Source organism: Polychytrium aggregatum, assembly GCF_025602895.1.
Source record: "Polychytrium aggregatum strain JEL109 chromosome Unknown BJ171scaffold_28, whole genome shotgun sequence".
NCBI lineage: Eukaryota > Fungi > Chytridiomycota > Chytridiomycetes > Polychytriales > Polychytrium > Polychytrium aggregatum.
Window position 1 is genome coordinate 82,303 of NW_026516230.1, and position 23,445 is coordinate 105,747.

Sequence of the window (23,445 nt, forward strand, 5' to 3'; positions counted from 1 at the left end):
CGCCGGATCTGGTTGCCCGCAGTGCACTCTGTCGATCTGGTGCTCGCACTTGTTCGCTCCCACTCTCTCAAACAAGCGCCATCGATCATGGCTGAACCCGCCCCTGCCGACGCTCTGATTGCTGCTGCTGCAGAGCCAACTGCCTCGAGCCCTGTTGCCGACACTGTGGCTCCCTCGGAGGTGATCTGCCCTGCAGCGCGGCTGGAGAAGCAACGAGATCAGACGATCGACGACAGCGTGCCCCCAGCTTTCGATCCCGTTCATCAGCTCAAACAGAAGATCCAAAGGCAAATCGAGTTTTACTTTAGCGGTAGGTCCTCGCTGGTCTTTGTCTGTGTTCGGCACTGTCGAGCTGCTTCTGAATATCTCGGCAACCTGGATATCATGCAAGGAGCCTTGGACTGGAGCCTTACTCCGCTGCTTGATGCTGACTGCGGCGTCTGTTGCAGATCGGAACCTGCTCTCAGATCGATTTATGAGGGCAAAGATCGAGGAGGCAGAGGGAGGATGTAAGTCTATCTGCTGGCAATGAAGGCAAGCATCGAGGCCTGTGCAATGGGCTCGATGCCAACGAGATCATTTGCAGCGGATCGTCGCCCAGCTCGGGTGGCCCAACTGTCGTCCTGCAGCTGGCTGAACCCCATCGAACGTCTGCCATGTACAACCTAGGGGTGCCAATCAGCCTCATCATGTCATTCAAGCGCATGGAGAGCCTGACCAACGATGAAGGCCTCGTCGCTGAAGTCCTTGCCACTTGCACCGTCCTCGAGCTCAACAGCGACCATCGCTCCGTCCGGCGTGTTGCCGAGTTTGTCGCGGAGGAAGCCATGAAGAACTCAGTCAATGCTTCGGTGTTTTTGGTGGGTCATCGGCGGTACCTTGGTTCGTTTCAGTGGCATTTCCTCTTCATCGGTGCGCCATCATCGGCGACCTTTCGCAGCGATGCTTCGGTACAATTCTTTCTATCGTGTTCAAGCAGGTCCTAAGCTTGCATCCCTACTACCTCCGATTTCAGCTGGTATCAGCAATATTTTTGTACGCACTCGACTGATTTGATTCTGCGCCATCTTCAGCGCGGCCTGGACGGCAGTCTTGATAATCCCATGGAAGAGATCGAGAACTTGATGTCGCAATTCGGCCCGATTGCCTTCATTCGTCTGATCCGCGATGCATCCAAGCGGTTCAAAGTGGGTTGAGGCTCGCCATGGCCGTAGTCGCTATTGGTTGCTGCGATGGATAAGCGAGCGACAAAGGCGCCGCTCGGGCTTATCTGGCATGATTATCATCTCATACCCAGGGCGCAGCTGTAGTTGAATACCAGAACGAGGCTTCCGCCAAGGCGGCGATTGGATCCGAAATTGCTTACAACCGCAAGCTAGTGGTGTCTGCTCATGTGTAAGCATCGATGCCCAGCAAGGATTCAGGGGGCCTGGCTCTAACTCTCATGGCCAGCCCTGTGCTCGGCGGGACCATTCCGAACGCAGACTCTGGCCCTGCCTCGGCACTTACCGCCTGGTTGTTGCATTTGTATACCGAAACCCTAGACCTCGTGAAGAAACCCAGGCCCAGCGGCCCAATGGTCATGAACTCGATTCCGTTATTTACTTTGGCGAACTTGGCTCGCTCGTTCTTTCGGAAGATATCAAGGTTGGTTGGGCGCCTTGGCTCGCTATTGTCGCCAATGTCCGCCATGTCAAGCCCAGACATGGGCACAGGGACAGTGAGATCTGGCCGAGCACTTCTGGCAAAATGCAATTGAGTGGAATCCATTACTGTTTGGACCAATGCACGACGTCTCTGCCCGACTCGTTGAATGTGCATGCGGATTAGCGGAATGGCCCTGCTCTTGGAATCGCACTACTCGGCATCAACTCGACAGAGCCACACCCTGTCCGGTCGCTGAGCCAACTCTCACCAAACTCGTCTTTCTTGACCAGGATATCCTTTCCCGAGCCGGAGCCTCAGTCCGATCGGTGGTGTTCAACATGGGTGACAAGTTTGCATATGCGGTATTGGAGAGCCAATCGTCAGCCTCAACAGCCGTCAAGGCGCTTGGCGGTCCTGGCCTGCTTCCGGCAGAGCATGGCATCGCCAACACGCAAGTCTTTGTCCGCGTGGCCAGCCAAGAAGAGCATCAAAATGCCATCGACAACACCCACGAGCGAAAGCGATGGTCTGATGCAAAGAGACTGAACCGCAGCGGCGGAGGTGCTGGAAGAAATCAGGGGCAGCAAAAAGATGAGCATGCCCTGACTCTGATTGGATTCGGCGACTTTGATGTTAAGGAGGTCAAGGTAAGTTGGCAGAGAGCCCAGATAGCGGCGGTACAGGCCAGCAACTACAACAGGCCCATTTTATAGTTCATTCATCATTGATGTCTTCTTCTCGTTCGCCGCTTGGACCTCGTTCTGGTCGTATCTGTGATATCCGTTATGGTCCGCTTCTGACCTCACTCAAGCACGCAATCAAAACCAGCTGTGGATTCTCCCCTGGTTGGGTCTATCGGCATCCCGCAGGCGAGGCTCTGACGGTGCTGGTGCCTGTTGACCAAGTTGAAGCGGTCAAAAGTGCTCTCCTTACTACGGCGAGCGCCCCGGATGGGAGCATTCGAGATGCAACAAGCGATGAGGCGGAACAGTGTCGAGCTAGTCGCACCACGGTCCTCTCCAAACCCCACGATAATGGTACCAGAAGCTCCTTCGGGCGCTCCTCGCATGCCTCCTCCGTAAAGCGGAAGAGGGACGGCGAGCACACATTTGGCAACCACGCCAAGTCGGGGCGGCGTCGGGAGGACTAGACCAGGGGCTGACGTCTTTGTCTTGATACATCCGACACCGAGATTCTGCCAAGAGAGGAGCATCATGTCACACGCTATTCTTGAATGTTCATATAGCACGCATATGAGCGGTTTATCAATGAGATTTCACTGTGGCTCTACTTGACCGCATCGGTCATCAGTCGCTGGCAAGCGCGCTTTGGGTGGAGCTTCCATCAGCCCTGGATGCTCATGGCTCCCGCAGGTCGGTCTGGATGAGCGGCGATCGGCCAATGCAGCGGTACACTTTATTCAGAAAAAAACGGGACAATATAGCCGTTTCCATGAACATGTAGTATGTGCTGTGCTTGCGTCAAGCAAAGCCACAAGAAATAAAACAGATCACTTTGGCAGCCTCCGAGTGAAGACCGCCGGTCGCTCTCCGATCTCCACAATCGACCTGCACACTGCGATCATGTTGCGCGCCGCATTGACGTCGCGATTCCACACTGTCCGGCAGCTGGGATTCTTGCAGCTCCTGACAAAGTGGGAATTCGCAACACTGGGCGCATCGAGTCCTTCCAACCGAACTGGCTCCAGGCACTTGGAGCACACTTGCGAGGTGTTGAACTCGTTCGTCGAGGCCACCTTGACGCTTCCATGATGGTGATTGGGACGGCGGCGGTGGTGCTCGAATTGCTCAAAGTACCGAGCAAACCGCTGCCTCCGAGGGCTGGATGCATAGCCCTTGCCTTGACGCCATGATGCATTGCCAAAGGCGATCACCACATCATTCTCCCTCGGGGCGTGCTTCAGGACGGCCTTGCACATCCTGTCGACGGCCACTTGGCGCCTCTTGTGGCCCGTGAAGCGATGGTGACGGGCCTTCTTGCCAAGGTGGAAGTCGAGCTGCACTCGCAGCTCCGGTCGCAGGACATGGGTGAGATGGACCTTGAAGGCCTCCGAGGATGACACCTTGGGCGAGGGAGTGGTTGACATCCAGGTCTCGATGCCGAGTCGATACTTCATGATAGTGTACCACTTGGTGTTGGACGTATGGCCACACATGTGCTGGTAGTGGCCATTGGAGAACGAGACCACCTCGTCTTGGTGGCCCGGTGCTTGGATGACCGCCGTGAAGATGGAGCCGACTCCAGGATCGATGCCAATCCAAGTGGTGCGATCGGGGTCTGGGTCGCCGATGTGGGCCTGGATGCGCTGCTCGGCAGTCGGAGGAGGCTCGATGGTCTCGGTGTGATCGGTTCGAGGCACAAACTTGACGAGACCGATGGTGCATCCAATGCCATCGGTGCTGATCTCGTAGTTGAACAGCTTCTTGTTCACGTCCCGCTCTTGGAAGAGGGAACTACGCAGCTTGAAGCAACTGCGCCAGAGACGATCCTGGTTGTTGACACCGTCCTCACCTTCTTCCTTGAGCATGTCCCTGGTGAGTCCAAGACGATGTTCGGTGTCAAGGAGTTGCCAGAGAGTGACGGTGTCAATCTTGATGTACTTGGCCCTTGCAGTGCATAGAGGAACCATCGTGCACACGGCCGGAGGAGTGTCAAGAGCGAGCTGCTTGAGTGCCCACTTGATCCTGGATGCCAGCCTGTTGATCTTGGACTTGGTGGTGCCGAGCTCCGACTTGGCCGTGGTGAACCTCTTGTCGTCGGAGGGAATGCCTTGGGTAGTGAGCTTGTCCAGCTTGGCCTGGCGCTGCAGCTCGGTGACTCGGAGGGCGGGCATGTCACAGTCGATCCACTTGTGGACATTGTCGACCATCTTGTCTCGGGCGAGGATTCTCACATGGTGTGAGAGGCGATGGAGGGCCCGGAAGCGGTCCTGGTCGTTGCTGTACCGAAACTCGTCCAGGACGTGGCCAAACTCGGGATAGAGGAACTCGAGATCGGCCTTGGGTGGAGTCGAGTCCGGTTTCTCGAAGAGCTCGAGACAAGCCTCGATGGCGTCGTGCTTATGCTTGTTGGCAGGGAAGACGGCAGCACAGAAGCGGCGAAGAAGTCGCCAGTAGGCCAGGTCGAGGTGGGTGGTGCAGTTGGTGGCATAGGCATTGACAGCCAGTGTGAGAAGCTGACTGTGAGCACCATCAGGCAGACGAGGGGCCGGAGGCAGGTCTGCGTGCCGAGTGGTCTGGTAGTCGCGAAAGGAAGCGACCAGATGCTCGTTGTATTTCTCATTGTCCCCGGTCGGCGAGAGGGCATCGGCCTCGACAATCGTGAAGCATTGGCGGATGAAAGCAGGGGTGGACTTGGAGATGACGGGGACGGGAAGATCCTGCTCGATGCACCGGAGGATGTGCAGGTTGAGCAGCCTGGATGCCTCGAACTGGATCTGGGTCATGGCCTCGACGGTGGCCTGGATCTTGTCGCGGAGAGCGGGATTGAGACAACAGCCATCCATCGTCTGCTTGAAGCAGCTGAACTGAGGGGCGGATGACCTTCCATCCACGAGAGGGACGACAGAACTCTTGAGGGGCCGGTATTTTGGACACTTGCTGGTGTTGCAACGTTCGTGATCGGTGCCATCGCACTGGCGACATCGCTTGCCGGTACTCGAGGAAGTAGATGGACCAGGCTCGGTGGGATCGACATCCATTGGATCTGCAGAAGCAGTGGTGGTGAGCGACGGAGCAACAGACGACCAAGCATGCGTGGGGTCAGAAGACGAACCAGAGACAGGCTCCGACTGTGACTTGGCTTTCTTGGGCCTGGGTGGCCGAGGCTGGCCATCACCGGCACCCTTGCGCTTCGGAGGCATGGGGACAGAGGATGCTGGATGCCTGCCAGTGGTACTGGTCAGAGCAGAGACTTTTTTATCGTACAATAGCGCGATGATCAGATCAAGGCGAGATGAGGGAAGAAAGCAGCAGGACGAAGGTGTGGCATTTATACCCGAGAGCAGGAACCCGTCTTTGCGGGCTGGTTGGGGAAGCGACCTGTTCAAAAATCGCCGAGAGGTTCAAGCCAGGGATGTGAAAGCGAAAATGGCGGCGTGATTGGGGAGCTCAACCCCAAATTGGAGGAACTCAACCCCAAATCGGTGGGGACTCAACCCCAAAGAAGTTCTCGATGGGATTGAAGTCGGGCGAGGCAGGTGGGGTGAAGATCACTGACCATCCTCGGCGCTCGATGTAGTCCAGGACAGCCATTGTCTTGTGCATGCTGACATTGTCCATCACAATCACAGAGTCGTCTGGGAAGCTCGCTCGCTCAAAGAACTCGACCATCGAGTGTCTTGAATGATGTGGGGATGTACATGCGATGCAGCACACCAGAGTGGTTGATGGCAAATGCAGCCGAGACAGACTTGTGCTTCATGTGATTGAGCTGGCGAAGCGGAGCACCCTTCGGCGAGTATCCGTAGAGAGGGAAAATGGATCTCCTGATCCCTGTCTCGTCGACAAAAACGAGCCGTCGTGGGTCGATGGAGCGGGCCTGGTCCCTGAACTGTGCCACTCGCTCATCCAGTCGCTTGGACTTGTAGAGGTGTGTTGCCCTCTTGTGCGAGAGACCTGCTCGGTGGATGGCAGTGTGGCAGAGTGAGAGTGAAACTTTCCTCTGGAGGATGGACTCGAGCTTGCATCGCAACACAGGACCAGTCTGGAACGGTCCTGTTCAATCAGGGTGCGAATGACTGGACATGCCTGCTCGAAGAAAGTGGATCTGCGAGCTGGGACCCGGGATGGGTCATCCAGCTTGCATCCTCGGTGCCATCGATGGATGGTGCTTTTGGACACATTGAATATGGTGGCGACCTTACGCAGGCTATGGATGAGGGCGTAGCATCGCAATGCGGCGGTGCGAAAGTCGGATGTGTGGCGAATGGTCATGGCCAGCGCGCGATAACATTGGGTAACAAAATATTCGATGAATGGTCAAAAACCCGGGTGTCCTTTTTTATTGGATTGCCTGTAATTTCCTGGAATGCGATGTGGTGGCGGGCTGGGACAGCAGCGGCGCAGTCCCGTCGTGACACCCACATGACGGCCCAACTCTGCGGCAGCCCCGATCGGCCCGTCGTCTCTGGCTCGATCGATCTGGCCCAGCCCACCCGCACCCACACCCGCAAGACATCACAGCCTGTCCAAATCGCCCCCGTCTACTACTCCATTCCTTTCTCTTCCCTCATTGACCGCTCGGTGTGACTTCATCGTTCAGTAGCCCATGTCAACGGCCAGCCCCCCGCGCACCAGACCACGCCGGTCCAAATCCAGCATTCTTACCAAGAAGGTGGAGTTTGTCCGGGCCCAGCACCCAGGATCATACGGACCCGCCCTTGACCCCAAGGTCATCGAAGAGGGAGGCCTCTCTATTCCCTCTGAGGCCTCTAGTACTTCTCTCGCTCCTTCAGCATCTCCTCAGCGACGGCGTCGTCCACGGCGATCTCGTCACCACGACGACACGGAGCTTGCCGATGGCGCTGTCCCTGCAGAGCCGCTTCCTATCGCTGATCAGATTGGAGTAAGTCTTGTCAGCAGCGCAAGGCAGTGAGGGTATGAGTGAGAGCTGTTGGCCAGCTCAATGAATGCATATTTTCCAACGATATATTGGCTCATGCCACGTCAGTCAAAATCGACAAAATCCACACAGACTTCGAATCGCTCTTCGCAAGAGCTGTCCAACCGTGACAATCCAAGGCACCCGTCCAGTACGTCGCCCCAGGGCCCAGGCGAGGCGGAAGAACAACCGGCCGACGTAGGTGCGTCCGCCTCTGCCGCCACCATTTCCGGTAACGTCTCCGTGTCAGCTCCGAAAGCCCAGATTCGGTCCGGTAGCGTCCGAGCAGAGCGCTCTGAGCATTGCTCAGTCTGTTCCAAATCTTAAATCTGAATCTTCTCATGTGGACACTGAGTCCAGCATCCTGTTTCCGTTTCCCGCACCATCTCTATCGTCTATTTTGATCAACATTGACGCTGCTTAATATGTCCATCATCTTGCAGGAGAAGCTACCACAAGCGAGCCGGGTCCGCATAAATCGCGCCGGGCACGACAAAAGCGTCGACCCAAGTCTTCAATTGAGGGCGGTCATATATCCGCGAGCCGCCCCGATGGCGATCCTTCCGGTAGCACTGCGCATTCATCTCCTCCCGAGGTGACGGAAGATGGCAGCGATATCTATGACTTCAAAGATCTCGAGCACGCCCTTCCCCCGACACCCACACCGACGCGCCAATCTAGAGCTGGGCCCAAAAGGAACCGACCGTCTGCTGTGCCAACAGCCTCAGCGACCGCGATCGAGGACGAGATTTCTACCTTTGCAAGCACACCTTCCGGTGGTGTCGGATCAGAGCGCCAGGCCAAGGCCAGTTCAAGTGCTGCACCGCAACGGTACCCAAAGACCTCCAAGTCTCCGAAACACGCCCTTTCTGCCGAGCGTCCGCAAGCTAGCGCAGATTCCAGCACGACTGTCAACTCTGGTGAGCGTGGACAAGATCAGCAGCCAATTGGGTCTCGGAGCGACAGCATTGCCACCGCCCCTCGAAGCGATGGACGAGCCGCTCGATCAAATCGTCGAGCCCGAGTAAAGCAAGCTGAAGAGGGCGCTGGAGGACAATTGCATGCTGGAAACGGGTCTGATCGCGGCAACCATGCCAAGAAAATCGACAATGCGTCTCCGCTTGGATCCAACCCACAATCGCGCCCCAATTCTGCAACTCCCGTCCGAGGACAGTCTGCAAATGCTGTCGCTGCGAAAAATGATGAGTCGGGCGAAAGCGCCAGCAATTCAACCCCGACTGAGCGCCGGCTTTTCTACGAGGAGTAAGTCAAGCACGTCCCACGAAGGACCTGCGCCGTAGCTGCTGGATAATGACGAGATCATAGCGAGTACATCTGAATGGATAAGCGTACTGCCCAAGACTAACCGCATATGCTCATGTCGCATCTTCTGGCCGAAGGTACATCACCAGTAGCGAGCTCCAAGAAGGCCTTCGTTCCGGAAAGCTTGTTTCTGGCTCGATTCGGATCAACAAAGTCAATCGCTCCAATGCATACGTCACTGTTCAGGGCATGGATGATGATGTCATGATTTGCGGGCAAATATCGCGCAACCGCTCGCTCGAAGGGGACATGGTGGCTGTTAGGCTTTTGGAAGGAAAGGAGCTGACCGCAGAGAAATCACGCGAGCTGCAGTTTGTTCGAAAGAGAAAAATGGATGGAGAAACTCGCCAGAAAAAGGTCGATGTCTTTTCGGGTGATGCAAACAACGAAGAAGTTGAAGGTGGGTACTGGCGCAACGAACTTGTGATGTCGCAGAATCGGTATCTACACATCGCCGGGACAATCGCGCGCTCGACGGCGCGGAGAGCCAACCAACCTGGGGCTCGATCCGAAGCCGACTGCAATAGCAGCCCCAATCGTCGAGGCCACTGATCATTGGAAATGGTGAAGAAAGCTGATGAGATCACCGACGCTCCGTGCTTGCTCATCCAGATATAGATCGCCCGTTGGGAAAAGTCGTGTACATTATGGACCGTCGGCCCAATCAATACTTCAGCGGTACACTTCATTTGGATATCAACAATGGCTCGGCTGAGCCAAAGCGTAGAGAAGGCCGCCCTTTGCGATTCATATGGTTTAAACCTGTAGGTGTCAGCACAGCGAATATCCCTCACTGGCGGGGAAAGGATACGGAGGGTTGTTCTCTCCAGCTGGCGGAAATGGCGATTGCATTGAGGAGCGATGTACAGCTGGTCGACTCTCGGTTGAAGAACAGCAGACACTTTATCGAGCGATCCGACACTGATCGAGGCCAGTCGCTGATCTTTTGCTCACTTTCTAACCCTCCGGGTAGACCGACAAGCGTGCACCTTATATGATGATCCCAGTTGAGAATGGTGTGCCCAAAGAATTCTTCCAAGATCCCGATGCTTTTTCATCCATACTGTTCAAGGCTGGGATATACAAGTGGAGGGCGTCCGACAACTTCCCGTTTGGAAGCATCATGGGCACTATTGGTCAAATCGGCGAGATTCCGATCGAAACAGAGGCACTCTTGATTGACAATGGAATCGCCTGGAAGGACTTTTCCGAGAGCGTACTTCAGTGTCTCCCTGATGTGGTAGGTGACCGGGTTGCAGTCGATCGTACGTGCGAAGCACCAACAATGTCAGTTTGTGGAATGTGACCGGTAACATTCGTCTACGAAACGACTTCACCTAGCCGTGGCATATCCCGGCACAAGAATATGAATCGCGACGTGACTTCCGAAGCACTCGTATCTTTACCATCGACCCTCAAACAGCTCGCGATTTGGACGACGCGGTTTCGTGTGTCGAGCTCGAAAACGGCAATCTCGAAGTCGGCGTTCACATTGCCGACGTGTCGTACTTTGTGCCGCAAGACTCGGCTCTCGACGTGGAGGCCTATAATCGTGCCACCACCGTCTATTTGGTGCAAAATGCGATCCCAATGCTGCCACGCCTTCTTTGCGAAGAACTCTGCAGTCTTAATCCTGGAGTCGAGCGCCTTGCCTTCTCAGTCGTCTGGGAGATGGATCGGAATGGAAACATCCAAGGCAACCCATGGTTTGGGCGCTCGATTATCAAATCATGTGCCAAGCTTAGCTATGACCACGCACAAGCCATAATCGAAGGGAAGGACGATTGGAACGGCTTGCCAGCAGTGCAAATCTCAAATGGTTACACTTTTGGTGATCTCAAACACGACATCCTCATTCTGTATCAAATCAGCAAAGAGTTGCGTAAGCGACGCTTTGAGGACGGTGCATTAGCCATCAACTCGATCAAGCTTTGGTTTGCCTTGGATGAAGACCAAAACCCCACCGACACAGGTGTCTATATGATCAAGGAGGCCAACAAGCTCATAGAAGAGGTAAGCCCCCCGCTCGACATTGAGAGACACCCGTGCTTCCTTGCACCTTCTTTCCGTTGGCCCCGATCAGCGCCCATCGTCGTTGTGGCTCACTTTGTGGAATCTGTGATTGACGAGGATGCGATGCCGCTATCGCCTAGTAACTCCTGTAACCTCCCTGTGAACCTGTCGTTCTTTTCATAGTTCATGCTCCTCGCCAATATGTCCGTTGCAAAGAAGATCTCGCAGACTTTCCCAAAAGCTTCGCTACTCCGCCAGCACTCACCGCCCTCGAAAGGATCGATGGTGACCTTTATCGAATTGGCTGCTAAGCTGGGCTTCGAGATCAATCCCGAGACCAGCTCCACGCTGCAGGCATCTTTCGATGCTATCGAGAACAACGAGATTCGGCAGGTCCTTCGCCTGCTCTGCATCAAGCCAATGCAACGAGCAAAATACTTTTGTACCGGATCAGTTGATTTGTCCTATTTCCACCATTATGCTCTGAACGTGCCCCTGTATACGCACTTTACAAGCCCAATCAGGTGAGGGATGTGACTTATCACAGTCCACTTTCATACAGCGCTGTTGAGTACCCGGCGGATCCTCGCATTGGCTACAGCCAGAGTGATTGGCAGAAGACGGCGCTGTCATGCCGCTTTGGTTGATAAGTTGCGCGACTCTGCTGAGTCGCCACGACCGATCCGATGAGAATTAGGAGCAGCACACTGCGATCCTGATTGGAATCCTGAATGCGTCATCCTGAATGCGCAATCCTGAATGCGCAATCCTGGATGCGCAATCCTGAATGCGATTGCTCATGCTTCCGCACATTCACGCCAACGGCACTTGTACAATTCTTCCAGGCGATATTGCGATCTGGTTGTCCACCGTACCCTGGACTTTGTTCTCCGAAAAGAGCCGAACCCTTACAGTCTCAAGAGTATCGAAGCGATTGCTAAACAATGCAACCTGAGAAAGGATAACTCTAAGAATGCACAAGATGCCTCGCAGCGGCTCTTTCTCTGTGCTCTCCTTGCCAAGAGACTTGAATCTGATGGGAATGACAGCATCACCGAGCCCGCTCTGGTTTACAACGTTGCCAGCCGAAGCTTCGATGTCATCGTTGAGAAATACGGCCTTGAGAAGCGTGTTTATGTGGAGGACTTGGTGGATGAGGGCCTGGCGCTTGGAAGCCATTACGACGGACAAGGTTTGGCTTTGTACATTTTTTGGATCCGGGATGCCACCGGCGCACCGGCTGTCGACGAGACCGTGTCCCACGAAGATTACTCCGATATGCTATCGAAACTCGCCGCAGATCGATCGTACAAACAGGAGATCGATCAGAGCCGGATCTACGTGCAAAAAGTCGGCATGTTTGAGCGCATTCCCATCCGAATCATACCAAACATGGACAAGAGCCCCGTCGACATTCGCATTGTCGGTGCAGCACCCTGGACCCATATTCACAGCACCAGGCCCTCTGCCTCGATGAGCGGAGATATCACCGTTGTATGCCCTGCAATCACTGACATTGCCGATTAAGCCTCGCCGATGTGAGCGCCTTGATTCCGGCGCCATTCCGCGCCGACGATGCGCCAACGATGCGCCATCTTGAACAGCTGTGCATTCCACCTCGCGTCAATACAACCTTGCCAGCTCATCTGCCTGGCAGCGCTCGCAAAAATGAAATGGAGGCGCCCTGTTTTACTTTCGGATGTCGAGAAAATCGCGCTTTGCACGGGGCTGTGCAAATCGTCGAACATGCGCACAATACAGCGTTTCCAAAATGAAATGCGACATCCCCCCCCCCGTTTTTAACCAGGACATATATTTTGTTTCTGGAACCTGAATACACCCACCCACTCATTGCAATCATGGCAATCATGGCCAAACACATCACCCTCGATTTCCGCATCGCTGCACTGCGCCCGGTGGTCTTCACTCGGAGGCTGCCAAAGTGATCTGTTCTATTTCTTATGGCATAGTTAGACGCATGCCATCGCATACTACGCTGACGAATGGGTTGTGGGCAAGTGTCCCATTCCCCCCTGAGTAAAGTGTAAGAAACATTCGCATGCTTGGGATGATCATGCGGCCTGCAGAACATTGGGCTTCAGGCCCGTGATCGAACCACCGGAAGCGCGGCTCGTCCCGAGTCGCACTCATCCCGGTCAGCAGCGAAAGTGCGTCATGGATGGATGAACGTGTATGTATTCAGTTCCTGAAGAGACGCCAATCTCCATGAATACACAATGCCCTTCATGAACGCTGCAATTTAGCCAAGATCGAAGAATGGATATGGAGGGTGATGCGAGTGCATAACCTCGCCAACCCCGCCCAGCTCCATTACCGTCGGGGCTGTTCTAGGCGAACGACGAAGCCTGAGCCAGCGGGAAAGACTGCTTGCACTTGGCTTGTACTGCCTCAATGGCAGCAGAATCGCTGTTCTTCTTGACAAACGCATATGCAGCAACGGCCGTCTGTTGTATAGGACGAGCGTGTGAGCCAACGCCAGCTGGAATTCAAACTGCGAGCAAGCAGCGAGCGGATACCACGGGTCATCACCGGGCCACCCAGGTAAGAAAAGGGGGGGGAGGCAGCCATACCTCTAGTGTGAACTCGCAGCCGTCCTTCATAAAAGCCTCCTTCACTTGCTTGGCCCCTTGGGCCTTGCTGTGTGCGGAGCCAAGCACCGAGCCGATCTCGCTTGCCGCTAGGACATGTGCAAGGCTGAGCGCATTCTGTTCACAGAATCGGTCGTTGTACTTGACGACATCGCCAAAAGCTCCAGGGATAATGGCTTCAAGCTCCTCATCGATCAAGGCGGCGACCGCTGCATCGGCTTCATTTTCAGGATTGCGAACTGAAGAGAGAAGGGCCGTCGCTGTTAGCAGCCACAAAGACCCAAAACATATGTATCAAGCTGCTCGGAGGAAAGTCTGCACCCACCGTCGCGAATAAAGCGGACAATGGCCTTGTGGAGATTGCTGTCGCGAGGGTCGATGGCTAAGCCAGCCTTGATGCACTTCAGAGCAAGCAAATACTTCTCTGTATACGATTTGAATACGCATTAGAGATGGCATGGCACGCCGCTTACACGATGCATAGCTACCGTACACCGCCATTATGGACGAGCGAGCAAGCAAACAATCGCTGGCCATGCGAATCAAGTATTGCAATGACATACTCTTTCTGATGTAGACTTCGGCACCCAGGTACTGGCTCTCGATCCGAGTTGGGCTCAGTTCGAGCAAGGGGCGAAGGAACTTCAAGGAATCACCCAAGAAGTCATTGGAATTCAAGAGCTTTTCGCCAGAAGGATCCTCGTCAACGGGCTTCTTCTTGCTGCTCGAGCCCGCCGCCACTGTAACGGCCGTGGCTCCGGCCGCTGGAGTGACATTGCCCTCCGCTGCACTCTTCAGTTCAGCCTTGCGAGCCTTACGCTGGGCCTTCTTGCGGTCCGAAGCGGACATGTTGGCTACAAGAGAGAAATGGAGGATTACAATGTGGGGTCGAGTAAAGAGCCAAGGTTGAGCCTAATGTCGTCGCACAGCCTCGATCAGGTCGCACACGCGACAGATTAAACCGGACATGGCTCGTCAACATCATCCGACCCAAGCATGCTTACCATACTCTTCCATGTCAATGTCGCCAAGACCTTTTGGCTTGTCGTGAAGATTGATAAGCAGCTTGGTCGCCACAACGGCAGCCTGGAAAAAGAAGGGGTGGCTCTTCAACTTATCTTCGAGGAACAGGAACTCGGTGTAGGAGCGGAGGGTCATCTTGCGCAGACAATATGAATGGAAGTCGAACTGATCGTCGTAAATATCGTTGAATATCTTTTCGACCAAGTTGAGGCGCTTGAGCGCCATTCCGGGCTTGTTGAGCCGGACATAGCTCTTGGCGCTTTCCACCAGGAACCAAAAGCACTGCATGTCCGTGAGGTCGCTGACGGGGTCAGGTGCATCGTGCTGATGCAGAGTATAGGGTGGCGGCGGGGAAATTGTTAGCAAAGCCAGCGACTCGTCGAGCAGAGCGAGAAAGGTTGCATAACGCGAATCAGCACAATTGAAAGCGGATTGTATCAACTCGTCGGATTTACCTTTGTAAAGTAGCCAGCAGTCTTCTCCGCCTGCGCGATGTTATCGGCTCGAAGCCAGTACTTGGTGGCTTTCGAGTTGACAAACCGGTCTTGCAAGTCAAGCTCGCGAGCTTCCTCCATAAACTTGGCTGCGCTGAGATTGTCGCCGGCGTGCTGGATTCATGCGGACAGCGCAAATCCAGAGTATTCGGCGAAGGACACAGTGAGTGAGGAGGGAACCCGGGCGGCAAGAAAGGGAGGCGAACTGGTCAGCACGTCGGAACAAATGAACCCCCGCCAAACAACGATTCAAAGGCAATAAACACAAACACCAGCAGATCCGAAATTGCTCACTGGCCAAATGCAATGCCGTAGCACCCGACCCATCTCAAAAGCAGACACGAAACGCAAATCGACACCAAATGCAGGCCATTGTATACCTTGTAAATCCTAGCCCGAGTCATGTGCAGCTCAACAGAGGTAGGGGTGTGCTTGATGGCGGCCTCTATGTGCTTCAGCGCCGTGTTAGCCTGGCCCTGCTTGTCATAGAACTGGGCCAGGAAGTACAGCACCCACAGCAAGGTGCTTGGCGGCTCTTTCTCGCCTGTTTTCAACGACAACAATAGCTCAGGCACCAAGTATAATGGGATTGGCAAGTTCGGAAGGATCAACCGCAGCTGCACGCGTGACTGATCCTAGATAGCCCTGATGCTGATGGGGATGCTGCCTGCCTCTCAGCCCACAATCGTACTGCACTGACCTTCGGCACCGAAGCGACCGGTACGCTCAAGAGAGTCTTTGTAGCCGTTGACCAAGTCCTCGATGGCGCGGAGCTTCTTTGCATCCTTGAGACAGTCCTTGAGGCTGACAAAGAGAGATGGGACACCCTTGCGGAAGTTGTTCTGGAGATACACATCCATCAGCTGCGCGAAGCGATCGCCTAGGGTCCACGAATTGAGTTAATATCCCATCCAGAGACCAAGCCGCGAGGCGGTTGCGGATCGCCACTGTGCTACACGCGCGCGAGTCCGGCAGGAGTAGGATGTTGCTGGTAACAAGTGTCATGCAAGGCGCTTGGACTCGGCAAGTACAGATCGGTGGCATGTGCTGCAACAGCCCTTGCGCCTTACCCGTGGCATATTGCAGGGGTATGCGCTTGAGTGTGTTGGACCTTGGGTACGCGTTGGACAATTTCTCGTAAAACTGCAAAACCTCCTCGATATTGTCATCGGCGACGGTGCTCCATCCAAAGGAGCCTTGGTATCCGATAATGTACTGGACACAGTCTGGATTAGAGCGAACCAGATCTTCGTAGACCTGCTGGCACGCGGTCTCGTAGCCCAGGTTCATAGTAAGGCGGCCCTTGGCTTGCTTCCAGGACTGCTTGTCGACGACGCGGCGCTTGATGTCCTCCAGGTCGTCATAGGCCCTCTGCAGATCACCCGACGCCTCGATCAGAGAGTTGCGGTACAAGAGTAGCTCGCTGATCTCGAAGGCAGCCAGAGGACCCTCGATGGCACCGGCATCACACTGCTCATAGGTCGTGAGCACATCGATGGCACGGTCGTAGTTCCCAAGAAGGTGGTAGGCAATTGCCAGACCGACCCAAAACAGTCGGTTGCTCGAGCGCAGTTGGATAAGCGAAAGACGCGAGTCCTTGAGCGTTTCGTAGTTGCGCATTTGCAACTGAAGGAGCGAATAGTCTCGAAGGATCTGGATGTTTTCCTACATATATCCGGCCAAAGGAGCTGAGGGTCAGATTCACTGCCAGAGTTTCTCTCGGTGGAAGATCGATCGAAGCGAACCGCCAATGAGTTTGCCACCAGGTCACAGCGCGGGTACCTTGTCAAACTTCAGAGCCTGGATGTAGCACTTGGACGCCTCTTCGTAGTTCTTTTCGCCGCGGTAAAACAATCCGTAGACGTGCCAGCCTGATGCAGACCCGGGAGTCAACTTGGTTAGAGGAGGCATTACTGCACCAAGATCCGTCCGCTGGCATGGTAGCCCAACGGTCAAAGCACCCACAGGCATAGCAGACCAAAGGGCGTCCATCGCAAAGGACAAGGGACCTCTCCAACACATCGGAGCACATTTGTCTTACATATATGGCTCGTCATATCGGCCACGATGCCCTTTTTGATAAACTGATGGGCATCCTCCTTGCGATCCAGGTGTCCGCAGAACAAACCCTTCATGGCCAGAGTCTCTGTAGGTATGGTGGAATATCCATCGCAGGATTCGTGAGCAAAGAGTTCAAGTTCTCAGAACAGTCGTTTCCACAGCGGACGGAGGCCAGGAAGTTTGGCAGCACGACTTAGGGCGGGTGCAGACCTCCATGATTGGGAAACTTTTTCAAGATTTGCTCGGCAACCTTGATTCCCTTCTTGTACTGCTTATGTTCATAAAATTTCTGCAAGGCCACAACCGAGTACGTCAGTCGGAATGTTGCTGTACTGTTGTGCAGGACATGTCTTTAAACCATATGCATGTGCCCGAGAATATGGCGTGTCATAGGCTGGGGACGATCCGCGACAGCATTGGTTGAGCTGGAGACGACTCCATGACTTGTTTCAGCGATGCGTCTGGGACTGATCCCAAAAGGAACTGAGCGGCGATCCTCGTGGGCTTGGCAAGATCATGTCCGGTAATGATTTGTGTGGTCGCTGCGATCCCATCCGAATAGGGTTCTGAGTGGCGGCATCAGACAATCATCCGATCGCCAGCCATATGGACCCACTCATGGTCATTTGGCTGGTAAGACTCAGACTTGCTGTCGATCTGCCGCCTGCCTGATAGCTGTGCTCAGGTGTCGTTCCTGCCCCAAGGTCGGTCGGGCACCCGAGGTGGCGGTGATCTGGAGCGCCGTCATGGACCGGGTGTTGAGTGGTGGCATCCAAGCCAGCTGCGTGGTTTGGACCAGGAGGCCGCTTGATACTGGTGATGGTTGGTATCGTTTCCGGGGCGGCCACCGTCACGATCCAGTCGGATGCAAGACGATCCTTTGGCACCGCTGGCGGGCAGCAAAGCAATAATCCGGGGGGGTGACAAACAACAGGACAGCGGCCGACCTACCAGGATCGACTTGAACAGAGCAGACTCCTTGGCCGGGAGCTCTCTCCCGGTGCGCTGGACCGATCCCGTCGACATGGCTGCTTGGTGGGCCAGGAATCCCCGAGATCTCGTTGCGGGGCTGTGACGGCCGTGTCGGTTCTGGGTGGCCTGGAGCGGCAAGCAGACCGCGGGGCGCAAGCCTAATGAAATTCATGTTCCCCATTTTGTGCATATGGTGTGCTCGCCACAGGGCAGCGCCGCCGTGGTGGATGGCGGCCTCCACCCGCCGGTCTCGTCACCAACCCTCCGCCACGGCGACCGCCATCACGAACACCACGACCACGAGGATAACCGGCCCGCCATGTCGTTCCTGAACAACATCATCAACAAAGTCCAGCAGGAAGTTGACAAGAAGATCCCTGGCGCGGGGCAAATCATCGGGCAGCTACATAACGAGTTCCAACAATCTCACCAGCAGCAGCAGCAGCAGCAGCAGCAACCACCTTACCAACAGCAACCGCCTTACCAACAGCAACCGCCTTACCAACAGCAGCAATCGTATCAACAGCAGCAATCCTACCAACAGCAACCACCTTACCAACAGCAGCAGCCTTATGACCAAAACTTCCCCCCTCCACCGTCGAGTAGCACTGGCAACCAGACCGCCGCCACCTATAATCAACCAGTGCAGGGCAAAGTCCACTCGTCCTACTCGGCGACCACCTCGCACTCGGGTGGCTCTACTACAACTTATGCCCAACATGTAACCGCCACTACTACCACTGCAAACGAGGGCTCTGCTGACAATTCTTACGCACACCACGCCGCAGCCGGAGCCGTTGGTGGGTCCACAACCACCACAACGACTACCACAACTACCACATCGAACCTCGGCACATCCACTTCATACTCCACGGTCACTACAACTTATGCCTCGGCGGACTGTCCTGAGCCCACACCTCAGGAACTGGGGGATATATCTCTGGCGGTCGAACAGCTGTGGAACTTGGATACAGACCGCCTGGCCCCTGGACAGAACTTCCAACTCAATCTCCAGCATAAGACATTTGTCTCTAATGCCGGTAAGTAGCGAAAGAGCCAAAGGCCCGCGCAACCTTGCTCCCAGACATGCGTCGCATGGACTTATGGACACCATCCTGCATTGGGCATGAGTCGCCGTGGATCGGGTGCGTCCATGTCTGCGATAATGCAGACTGCTCACAAAGTCCTTGGCTGGCAGATGACGTCGCTCGAGAAAGGCTCTTCTCGAACCTTCACCAAGACATCTTCGAACGCCCAACCTTCAAGTATTTCATCAGCCTCCTGGATAATTATCACGCTACCGTTGGCATCGAGGAGCATGAGACTGCGGCCGAAGTCACCGAGCAGCACAAGTTTGTTGATTCTGTCCTGAAGACCAAATGCGGTGCGTATCTGTACAAGTACCTGAAGGCCAAGGGACTCACCCACTGCGACCTGAATGAGTTCAAGCGAAATGTCATCCATCTCTGGTTCGGAGTAGGTTTCCGCCTGGGCCTGTTTGTTTGATGTCGCTGCCGTGGATGTTGGAAGATTTATGTTTGTGCCGATGCATCATGTGTCTTCGAAGCGGGACACATGGGTCATGGACCACGTTGGTAACCTTGCCACCGTGACGCAATGGCGCTACAGATGTACAGAAGAGTCAGCAAGAACGACTCTTGTCCCTTCGAACACACGTTCCTGGGCGAGATCCGCGACAACCAGGTGATTGGCTTCCATAATTGGATCCAGTTTTATATCGAAGAAAGTCGCGGAAACGCCAATTATCGTGGCTACATCACGCCCAAGAGAAAGGGCACCAAGCTGGACCATGTAAGCAGATCACTTGCCAGCGCGCAAGCGACACGCAAGGGTTGCGGAAGCGTAGATTGCAATGTAGACCTGGATCGGCATGGAGACACTAAAACTCTGCTGTGGTCCAGCCGACGGGCAGGGATCACATCATGTCCTGCCAGCTTGAATGGCACGGTTGCGTCAAGCCCGTTTCAACCTTTCTGATGGGCGTCAGGTAGGAAATGCTCACTGCTAGGCCAACTGGCACCAATGGTTGTTTCCCATCTAAAACGACACTGTTTCGCACTCCGTCCCTGCAATGACTTCAGCCCCGAGTTTGAGCTGGCGCTGTACACGCTTTGCTTTTACGCCCTTCCCGACCACGAGGGTCACATCCCCTTCACCATCGATGGCGTCGACATCGGGCTGACCATCCACAAGCTCAGGAACGGTCGAGAGATTGCCCTAGGATCTGCCTACATTGAGGTTCTCTAATTGTACCGAATCCAAGACTCCGATGCCACATGGTCGCTTCACGGTCAGATTTTACAACGCTCGTCAGCTGAAGCTCGAGGGCACCTTGGCATATGAGTCCAATGACCACTTCCTTCACTCTCAGTATTTGAGAAAGGGGCTGGGATGTTGTGTGTTTGTGGCTGATGGCCGCCTCTTCTTCGAAGCCTGAATACACACCCATCCGCCACTCCGCGATCGGAAGACCCCGCTGGATGTCCGGAGGCGGGCGCGTGCCAGTTGCTCGGTCGTCTGGAAGAGGGCCCCGACAGCGATCGTGGATAGGGCGACCGGCTCGTTCGGTCTGCGCCTGGTACTGTTTTAACTGAATGATATTCGATTGCATCGGATGGATCGGAAGCGGTCCGGTCTGGTCTGGCGGACAGCAATAAGACGGCAACTGGTCGAACAGAGATGGTCTGTAGGGCCGGACCGTCAGGACCGTCGGCACAGACCGTCGGCACAGCAAACATGAAACGGCACGCACTGCACAGCAAACGTTCAGGGGGTAGGCAGAAAAAAGTGGTCTGCGATCAAAAAGCACACAATCTGGCCCAGAGTGCCGGGCAGGCGGCGGTTCAAGCCAGACGACCATCAGGCCCGAGCTGCGAAGGGGAGACACTAAAGGACATCAAAGAAAAAACATCATCGCTGTCAGTATAGCTGCGGCTCGGAGAGACGACCTTCAGCATTGATACAATCGGAAGAGCAGCGGTGCGCAAAACACAGGATAGCTACCATTCCCAGTCATCCAGAGCGCACTTGAGCTGTTGAGCACCGCAGTCGGCAATGGTGACCCATTCGGGTGAGGTCAGGGAGCCAAAGTTGGATCCGAAAGCGCACATTTGTACAGTGTTGGCACTGTCGCAGCAGCGATACGAGCCCATCTGCGATGTACTACAGGAGGACAGAACCGAGGCGGTGCAGTCACCAGTCGGGCTTGCGCTGGCAGACGTTGTGGCAGTTGGCAGCACAGTATTAGCATTGCCGGTGACAGAGACCGTTGGAGATGCAGCTACAGATGTGGGCACAACTCCGATGCCAGAGGGAGAACTGGAAGTTGCAACGGGGCTGGGCGAGGTGGTAGTTGTAGTAGTAGTAGTAGTAGTAGTAGTAGTAGTAGTAGTAGTAGTAGAGGTGGTGGTGGTGGTGGTGGTGGTGGTGGTGGTGGTGGTGGTGGTGGTGGTTGCGGTTGCGGTTGTGGCCGAGAGAGCGAGCTGGGTTGCAGATGTCGGAACAACAGATACATGGGTTCTGGAGCGGCGGATGTGCGAAGTGGGCGAGGTGCCTGGGGTGCTATGAGAGTGCGTTGGCGAGACCGAAGCCCGGCTGGTGGAGCGGTGTGGATGCTGGGAAGTTCGAGAATGGCTCGGGGGGCGCTTTGGCAAGCACTTTTCGGGTTTGCGGTGATGCTTCACTCGCTGCCAAACAACCGTCTTGATCCACACTTCGTCTTCGTGCTCATAGACGGACTCGTCCCAGCTGCAGTCTTGATCTCGGAAGCCCGAGCAAACCAGCGAGCGCCAGTCGACGCCGCGGCAGCGATCGTCGTTGTCGTCGCGGTGGTATCGAGCAGGCTCATGACTGCTGCATTTGCCTCTACGGGGCGAATCAGAGTCGATGGCATGGGGACGAGCCACCCAGATCAGGATGGCGAGTACAAGAAGCTGACGCATGAGACCCATGCTGACAACAGAGGCAATGAGTCCTTTGGGATAGGAGCGTAGGTGGCAGTGATGAGCCAGGCGAGATATGCAACGGACAGGGGCCAGTGTGAGCGAAGCAGCACTAACGAAAGCAGAGATCACCCAGCTGCGAGAGATGAGGTATATGGGACTTTTATGTACCGACGCACGGCGGAGGCAACGCCGATCGTCTGCCCGAGCCCGAAGAGGGCTGGGCGAGCTTGGGGTCGGGCGGAGGGCAGAGAAAAGACGGCAGCTGCGAACGAGGGACGGCGACGGGGGGAGCGCAAGGGTGTTCGTCAGGCCGCCGGGATGGACCCGCCGAGGGCGAATGTTTGGATGCAGAGGGGTGCTATTGTTATTGGGGGTGTTAACGTGAGTGTTAATGTGAGTGTTGGTGCGAGTGTTGGTGCGAGTGTTGGTGCGAGTGTTGGTGCGAGTGCTGGTGCGAGTGTTAGCAGTAATGTATGCGTTAACGATAGCAAGATGCATGCAGCGGAAGCATGCCGCAACAGTGTCGATGTCAGCGGAGACTGAAACCCCCAAGGTACAGGGTCCTCCGCGAATGCGCTTGTGCTGGGATTGCAGAGTCGGCGATCGATCGATCCAACGACCGCCTCGGCAGCGATGATCGCCCAAGTAACGATCGTTGATATTATGACCACCGACGTTATGATCACTCATGCTACGATCACCGGTGCCCTGATCGCTGTCGATGTATCTTTCCTCCCTCCAGCGCTGCTGTCGGTCACTTTGTATCCCACGGTTGGTACCCGTCCAGGCTTTCCTCTTCACACGGGTCCTCCCATCGCCATCCCATCGCATCCCGTCTGCGTCTTGCCACCCACCACGGAAGGCACCCTCCAAAGGCACCCTTGGGTCGTCATGGTACTGTTGCGCATCCTCGACCCGCCTGCACCCTTTGGTCCCCGACCCCAGATGCCTGCAAGGGACACCCCCCCCCGACCCTGAGCCACGAGGGCGGGGTCGCTTGGCCCACCGTCAGTCTCCGACGGCGATCGACACCAACAAGGCTTTGGAGTGGTCGACGGACGGGAGCTTGCCCAGAGCTCACCCCGGGGCGACACCCCCGCTCCAGCCGGGCCCGACCCTTCATACCGATTCATGATGCGCATTCGATTCATGATGCAGATTCCACAAGACTCTCCTCATCAACCAGCACTCCCCATCGGGCAGTCATCCTCGAGTCCATCACCTTGACTCCCAGCAACACGCATACAAAGATCAGCAGCAGGGTCACACTCATAAGCGACTTCTCTGTCAGAGTTCCCGACGTCAGAATCAGCACCAGCCCCGATAGGACGACATAGAACGTGCCCATGACGATCGAGTACGGCTGAAGGGTTCGGCGGGCCCGCCCGTAGAAGCCCACGGCAGACAGGTGGGCGTTCGGGCGATTCCAGTATGACGGACGAAAGCCAGGGTGGTTACTGGACTCGAGTTGTTGCGGTCCGATCACTTCATCGTACTGAGCTTCGTCGAGTTCGATTTGAATCCCTGTCGAAGCAAGAGCCGAACAACCACACAAGGACGTGAGCCAAGTGTGCTCGAGGCGCATATCTGAGGGGCCTGTGATGCTCCACTTTCCCAGCCCGCATGGCAACTGCTCGCGGTTATGAGAACGACAAGCGCCGCGCCTCGTTGGCAGCCCCGCAGAGCAACATGCTTCGGCATCGGAGACTCCCTCAA

General features: G+C 55.4%; 5 protein-coding genes across 5 annotated transcripts; 3 read left to right on the forward strand and 2 right to left on the reverse strand.

The window, feature by feature from the left end:
• The first annotated feature begins 4 nt into the window (after positions 1–4).
• Positions 5–2,813, forward strand: BJ171DRAFT_511924 (uncharacterized protein). The gene is made up of 8 exons (XM_053111625.1): positions 5–310; positions 450–509; positions 670–860; positions 1,074–1,187; positions 1,298–1,395; positions 1,545–1,647; positions 1,938–2,294; positions 2,459–2,813. The coding sequence occupies exons 1-8, from the start codon at positions 88–90 to the stop codon at positions 2,795–2,797; spliced, it is 1,485 nt and encodes a 494-aa protein (XP_052964871.1). The 5' UTR covers positions 5–87; the 3' UTR covers positions 2,798–2,813.
• A 3,988-nt stretch (positions 2,814–6,801) lies between these two features.
• Positions 6,802–12,455, forward strand: BJ171DRAFT_511967 (uncharacterized protein). Its single transcript, XM_053111626.1, has 9 exons — positions 6,802–7,233; positions 7,363–7,501; positions 7,713–8,532; positions 8,670–8,992; positions 9,205–9,356; positions 9,566–9,832; positions 9,934–10,605; positions 10,789–11,129; positions 11,451–12,455. The coding sequence occupies exons 1-9, from the start codon at positions 6,937–6,939 to the stop codon at positions 12,130–12,132; spliced, it is 3,693 nt and encodes a 1,230-aa protein (XP_052964872.1). The 5' UTR covers positions 6,802–6,936; the 3' UTR covers positions 12,133–12,455.
• A 326-nt stretch (positions 12,456–12,781) lies between these two features.
• On the reverse strand, positions 12,782–17,856 carry BJ171DRAFT_511969 (NMDA receptor-regulated protein 1-domain-containing protein). Its single transcript, XM_053111627.1, has 13 exons — positions 17,744–17,856; positions 17,003–17,081; positions 16,773–16,877; positions 16,514–16,602; positions 15,802–16,396; positions 15,432–15,611; positions 15,112–15,275; positions 14,693–14,845; positions 14,219–14,561; positions 13,778–14,068; positions 13,540–13,638; positions 13,197–13,453; positions 12,782–13,070 (listed from the first exon to the last, which is right to left on the reverse strand). Exons 1-13 carry the CDS (start codon positions 17,816–17,818, stop codon positions 12,954–12,956), a joined length of 2,547 nt encoding a protein of 848 aa, XP_052964873.1. The 5' UTR covers positions 17,819–17,856; the 3' UTR covers positions 12,782–12,953.
• A 132-nt stretch (positions 17,857–17,988) lies between these two features.
• Positions 17,989–20,255, forward strand: BJ171DRAFT_511970 (Endoribonuclease XendoU-domain-containing protein). The gene is made up of 5 exons (XM_053111628.1): positions 17,989–18,804; positions 18,963–19,240; positions 19,394–19,576; positions 19,687–19,772; positions 19,867–20,255. Exons 1-5 carry the CDS (start codon positions 18,084–18,086, stop codon positions 20,030–20,032), a joined length of 1,434 nt encoding a protein of 477 aa, XP_052964874.1. The 5' UTR covers positions 17,989–18,083; the 3' UTR covers positions 20,033–20,255.
• A 2,598-nt stretch (positions 20,256–22,853) lies between these two features.
• Positions 22,854–23,226, reverse strand: BJ171DRAFT_511973 (uncharacterized protein). The gene has a single exon (XM_053111629.1). The coding sequence runs from the start codon at positions 23,075–23,077 to the stop codon at positions 22,877–22,879; it is 201 nt and encodes a 66-aa protein (XP_052964875.1). The 5' UTR covers positions 23,078–23,226; the 3' UTR covers positions 22,854–22,876.
• Positions 23,227–23,445: the final 219 nt, after the last annotated feature.